Source organism: Eleginops maclovinus, chromosome 1, assembly GCF_036324505.1.
Source record: "Eleginops maclovinus isolate JMC-PN-2008 ecotype Puerto Natales chromosome 1, JC_Emac_rtc_rv5, whole genome shotgun sequence".
Lineage (NCBI taxonomy): Eukaryota > Metazoa > Chordata > Actinopteri > Perciformes > Eleginopidae > Eleginops > Eleginops maclovinus.
In genome coordinates, this window is record NC_086349.1 from 24,059,260 (window position 1) to 24,065,432 (window position 6,173).

Below are 6,173 nucleotides of genomic sequence, written 5' to 3' on the forward strand. Positions count from 1 at the left end.
TGGAGAGCTTAGCCTATTATAATGTATGTGTCGATTTATATTTTGTATTTACCTAAATCTGTGTAACTAGTAAGTCAATCTGTAGTGGTGTAACATGTACATTTGCCAACAAAATGTAGTGGAGTGAAAGTGTAAAGTAGTGTAATTCGAAAATACTCAAGGAAAATTCAAGTTCCTCATCTTTTTACACAAGTAAAGTACTTGAGTAAATATACTTGGTAACATTACCCCACTGTAAATGGACAAAACTGAACAAAAAGTGGTTTTTTCTATCATCTTTACTGCCGTATGTAAAGGTACCTCCTGTGCTGCTAGGTGGCGGTACAGCTTCGTTGTTCTACTGAGCTGCGTCTTTGTGCAGTCGAGGAAGCCAAGATGGCAGCCACCATGAAGGCAAATGTAGTGAGTATTTAAAACAAATAAATGGCTTTATGTTATTCAAGGCACTTTGCTAGAGTCTCTTTTGTAGTTTAAGATAAAGCAGTAGAGGTTTGTGTGGGGAAAAAGACACAACTGTTTATGCCTGGCATTTTTAAATATCGTGGTCACGCCCTCGTGCAGCTCATGTCAACGGATGTAGCTACCGTTAGCAGGCTAGTTAATACAGAAGCTATATTTATCCCATTTTTTATTTAACTGAGATTCTTAACAATTGACCAGCTTAATAGTGACGATACTACTAATAAATCTACTTAAACCACGGATGTGATAGTTGGCAAAGCAGACGGGACACATTATAAAGTTAAAGTTTCCTATTTAGCTTGCTAGCTAACCGAAGCTAAGTTGACCATTCATATGTATGCTAGTGGACCAACAGGGTTTGGCATGTTAGCTTTAACAAAGGTGGGAGTCTGGGAGAAGTAGTGTATTTAACTTAACCTATTTGTGCTTTATTGCCTTGATTGACCACAAATCAAAAAACAAAAATGAAACTGCTTTGCTGGAAAGTGTTCTTTCATCATACAATGTTTAGTATATGGCACTACTTTACAAATATGTATTTGATTATATTTCAGGGAAGAAAATGACAGTCCCAAGTGCCAAACTGACTAAATATAGCGTGATAAGAAATGGACTATATCTTAGAAACTAAAAGATTAGAATCAACATTTGGTGTCGCTGAATCATAGCAAGTTGGATATGAAACATATGCCTGCAGTTAAACTAATCTGGATGAATACTATGCCAATTTCCCTTTTTAATATTCAAAGTCCAGTCTTTGGGCTCATTATCACAGCGTAAAAATACTCTGGTACAAGTAATGTAAGTAAATAAGTATTGGCATTCAAATATACTTAATACCTGCAATAAGCAAGTAGATGGCGGTGCTGGCTTTAACCACAGCTTTTCCTCGTGTCTGCAGGCAGTAGAAGATGTGAACGTCACTTTTGAAGACCAGCAGAGGATCAATAAATTCGCCAGGAACACAAGTCGGATGAACGAGCTGAAAAATGAAATCGATGCGAAGAAAGTAAGCACCGTGTAATGTGGATTTCACACACTTGGTATCCACTGTGTGGTCATCTGAGTTTGCAATGACACCTAATATTGTAGACCAACATGTGTAATGGCAATAATATAGGTTTATTGTGTGTAGACAATTTGATAAAATGTCCACAGTCCGTTTGCAACAGCCCTGTTTTTCATAAGGATCAAAGCATTTATTAAATAAGGAGCTGTTGAAACTTAATGTTCATTTTGAATGCTGTAGTTTGTGGTCCTGCTATTTCTAATTTGGTATACTGCAAAGGGTTTCTAATAATTGATCTACTTTCACACCCTAATCATGTTCACTTCTTAAGTTTAACATACCAGACATCAGAGGCACTCGCTACAGCTTGTGAAATTACCATAAAGTTGATCATGACAGATTCCGCTCCAATGAAATTTGTTCATATGGGTCACAGTTAAGTACGGTTTTAAGGGAAGTGCAGCTGCTGAATTACTGACAGTAATTTGTTAACAGCCCTAATTGAGACTGTAATGGTGTGCTAATGTCTCCCTGCAGAAATCGCTGCAGAACATGCAGGATGCCAGCGACGACCTAATGATGTTAGAAGACGACTCTATTTTGATCCCGTACCAAATTGGTGACGTCTTTGTCAGTCACACCCAGGAGGAGACTCAAGAGATGCTGGAGGCTGCTAAGGTAGGTTTCTTAAAATGGTAATCATCGTTAAAATACCCTCATTAAGCTGGCGTCATGAAGTCAAGGGACTACAAGAAAATATAACATGATGATGACAGATGTAGAAAGGTATTTGATGATTTTTAAAAGACAGTAAATACAGCAGCATTAAACTCAGTTCACCTATTTTATTTTAGTTTTCTCCTAATAAAAAAAGGTTTACTTATCTTTCTTAAAGGGAAAAAGAATACACAAACTGCATTCGTGGTTATTGTGGCTAGGGAATTCTATATAGTTTGTATGTATTACTAATGTTTAATTTCAATATAAAGAAGGCTCTTTTCATAACCCAATTGCATTGGAAAAAATAGTCAAACTACATCCTTCCTATTAAATTATGGGTTTGTTTATTTCGCAATTCCTGCCTCTAAGCAAAAATCTGATTTCCAGCGACAGATATGTCTAACTTTCTTCTAAGCTTCCTTTGAAAGTCATTTACATTTCTGAATGTTGCCCATTAACTGTGTTATAAATCCTTGAGTAGATGCTGATTAGAAACATTCTAATAGTGAACCAATTTTCCCATACTTTGCACCCTGTTCAAACGGCATATTCATTTATTTTTGCCGTGCTCTCTTAACCTTGTGCTCCCATGGAGAGTCATAGTGGTTCAAAACAAGTGTGAACTACATTGGAAATAAAGTATTTTATGTTAGCACAAAATGAATAACGTGTGAGAATCACAAACATACTAAGAACGGTCTGTTAATCTGACAAAAAGTGTGTGGGTTTTTTTGAATGACGCAGTCCACTACTTGGCATATACTACCAGAGGAAATAAGGCCTTGAATGTCATCATGTGTGTCTCTATGGTTTCTGTAGTCCTTCACCACTACAAAATCCAAGTAATAAAAAACATTTGCATCCTTTTCATCGGTTCAATCAAATGCATTCATTTCCATGATGTTTTCACACGGGGAGATTGCTACTAGATCAATAAAAACATCACAAATCAGGAAAGGTTTTGCACACAGAATTACACATGACTATATTTTTATATTTGATCAATACATGCGTGTATGTGACAAATAAAACCTCTTTTTTGCACACTATTGATTAATGTTGTGAGTGCATAAGGTTTCAGATCCACAACACTATCAGTCACTTGGACTGCAGGCATGACAGTGATATTGATCTAACTTTTGGCAAGAAACGCAGCGCATACTCCCAACAAATTGAAAACTATTCCTTTATGTGCACTGATAGTTGGTTTAGAGAATTGGAACAGTGAGAAACAGTCCAACTTTGGGGCACTTTAATCCTCCATGGTGCATCTTATGGCGATAAGCTAGGCTGTGTCAGTGCTTCTTGGTTGCTGAAGGGAAGATATTGTCCTTGTCCTTCCCTCCGTCACTTCCAGGGTTTTATCCTTTTTTTAATCTTCTGATGCTTTATCGCAAAACAAACACACAGCGCAGGCATTTCTGATTTATGTAGAGCAGTCTGCTACATCTGAGAATGACAAACAGCTGAGAAAACTCCTATTATGTCCTGATTATGAATGAGTTTGCTCTTATTTAGGCTACATTTCCATACGCTTTTTCTTTCATCACAATTTCTTCTTCCTGCATAATGTGTTTTCATCTGTTGTAGCTTGCGTCATGTGGGGGAATTATAATAGTTGTAATTTGGATTTTATGTTCTGTAATCAGGAAACACTGGAGCAGGAGGTCAAAGCCCTTGATGACCGAGTGGCTGCGATACTGCAAGTTTTGGGGGATCTGAAGATCCAGCTCTATGCCAAGTTTGGTACCAACATTAACCTGGAGGCTGATGAAAGCTAAGCTGGGAGACGGACACTGACAGCTGCCCTAAATCGGACTTTTTCATGCAGCTCCTGTATCACATCCACAGAGCCAAACACAACCTCCCGTGGGACTCCGCATGAACGGCTTATATGTGTGTAGCTTCTGGCTTTTGTTCGCACAGGTGTGGTGTTTAGTTTGCAATCAAAGTCACAAGGACACCAACAGTTACGGTATGGAGATAAAATAAATATGCATCATTTGTTACTTATTTTAATTGGTCCCTTATTTAATGTTTTTTTTACTCTGCTGATCAAACTTAAGTAAACAATGATAAACAAAACACCTGCGTAGTGTTTAACCTTCTGAACATTAACAATGTGAACTCACTTTGTGCTCGACTCCCTCAAAGGAGAACAAATTAACACATTTTTGTTTATGCAACAATTTCTGGAATCCTTAAGGGTATCCAATCTGCTTCACTTATTCAGAATTTTGCGGTGCTGCCACAATAAATTAAGGTGATAAAATAAGTACGTTCAGTTACTGATCAACACGTTTGTCGTCTGTTTCCAAAATGCATTAAATGTAATTCTGTAATACACTTATTGTCATTGATCTTCAACCAGAAACTGAATCGCTGTGCGTTTTTAAAGAATGACTCTTCTTTAATCTATGCATTTCTTTTTTGTGTTTAATATTGAACATTTCAACCCATTTATCGCCTCGGTTCCTCATACAGTTATTTTGATTAATCTAAAAAAATCTCTTTGCTGGAACTGTAAATAAATATAGTACAGAAAAAATAAATTAGCAAGGCAAGTTCATTTATATAGCACCTTTCAACAGAAGGCAATTCAAAGTGCCTTGCAAAAATGAAAACGTTAAAACAGTGCAGCAGAAACACAACATTAAAAAGCAATACAATTCGCAAAACAAGCTAATATAGAATAACACGGGTGTAAAATACATGCATGAGGGTTAAAGTGTAGTGTAAGATATTAATAATTCAATTAAAAGCAGCGGCAAAACTAAAAGTCTTCAGCCTGGATTTGAAAATGGAAAGAGTTGCAGCGGACCTGCCGAGTTCTGGTAGTTTGATCCAGATATTTGGAGTATAATAATGGATCGCTGCTTCTCCACGTTTAGTTCTGACTCTGGGGACAGAAAGCTGACCCGTCGCAGAAGACCTGAGAGTTCTGGGTGGTTCAGAATGTAGCAGCAGATGAGAAATGTATTTTCGGCCCAACACCATTCAATGCTTTATAAACCAGCACCCAACCAAAGGATGTTGGGTAGAACTACAGAAAAGCCACGTAATGTCATTTGTTAATTATTGTTTACATATTCTTTACACGTCCTCACATGGTCAGATAGAAGTTAGCAAAAATAAAGGCTTCTTTTAATGGTTAACTGCTAAAACGAAGGGAGGGGAGCACACTTTTTCCCCAAATACAATTCTGAAAATCTTTCTAAATGTCAACTTTTTAAAATGGCCTGTAATGTTTTTCTAAATTATGACTTTTTCCTAAAAATTCTCCTTTTTTTCCCCCCAAATTTCTGTCTTTTTTCCGTCTTTTTTTGTTGTGATTTCGACTTTTAAAAGTGTCCCACTATTTTCTCATAAATATTTCAGGATCAATCAAATATCAGAGCACTCTCATAATAACGTAACACTATCAGAGGCAGGATATATTTCCCTCTCCTCTCTCTGGTCGCTACAATGGGGAAATGAAATAACTGGCCAAAAGGTTTTATTTACAATTATTAAAAAGTAAGCAGGAGAAACCAGACCCAACTGAGACCTGTCCTGTCGGTCCGCCGCATATACACATGAAAATACGCAAATGAGTGTTTATTATGGACAGTTTAAAGGGCGTTGGTGGGGAGGTCTGTAGGGACTTGGTTTGGGAACCGGAAGGTCGCCGGTTCAAATCCCCGAAAGACCAAGTGCTACCGAGTTGTACTGAGTAAGGTTGCGTTCCCCTAAAGATACTGCTCCCCAGGTGCCGTAAATATGGCAGCCCACTGCTAGGATGGGTCACATGCAGAATGTGGGATGATTAAGGGTTCCTTAACTTAACAGACTTCCCTCTCTCTGATTAGTCTAAAGGTCTTGGAAGATGCAACTCATTTCAATACCACTGTCCAAAAACTTTCAAGAGTACTACTCAACATTTAAGTGATGAATTCAGGTGAAATCTAAATTGTTCTGTCTGAATATTGTTGGGATAATTCTT

The 6,173-nt window shown here is 37.5% G+C and overlaps 1 protein-coding gene across 1 annotated transcript; it reads left to right on the forward strand.

Moving 5' to 3' along the window:
* The first annotated feature begins 299 nt into the window (after positions 1-299).
* pfdn4 (prefoldin subunit 4) lies at positions 300-4,565 on the forward strand. The gene is made up of 4 exons (XM_063879424.1): positions 300-402; positions 1,364-1,471; positions 2,009-2,149; positions 3,841-4,565. The coding sequence occupies exons 1-4, from the start codon at positions 376-378 to the stop codon at positions 3,970-3,972; spliced, it is 408 nt and encodes a 135-aa protein (XP_063735494.1). The 5' UTR covers positions 300-375; the 3' UTR covers positions 3,973-4,565.
* Positions 4,566-6,173: the final 1,608 nt, after the last annotated feature.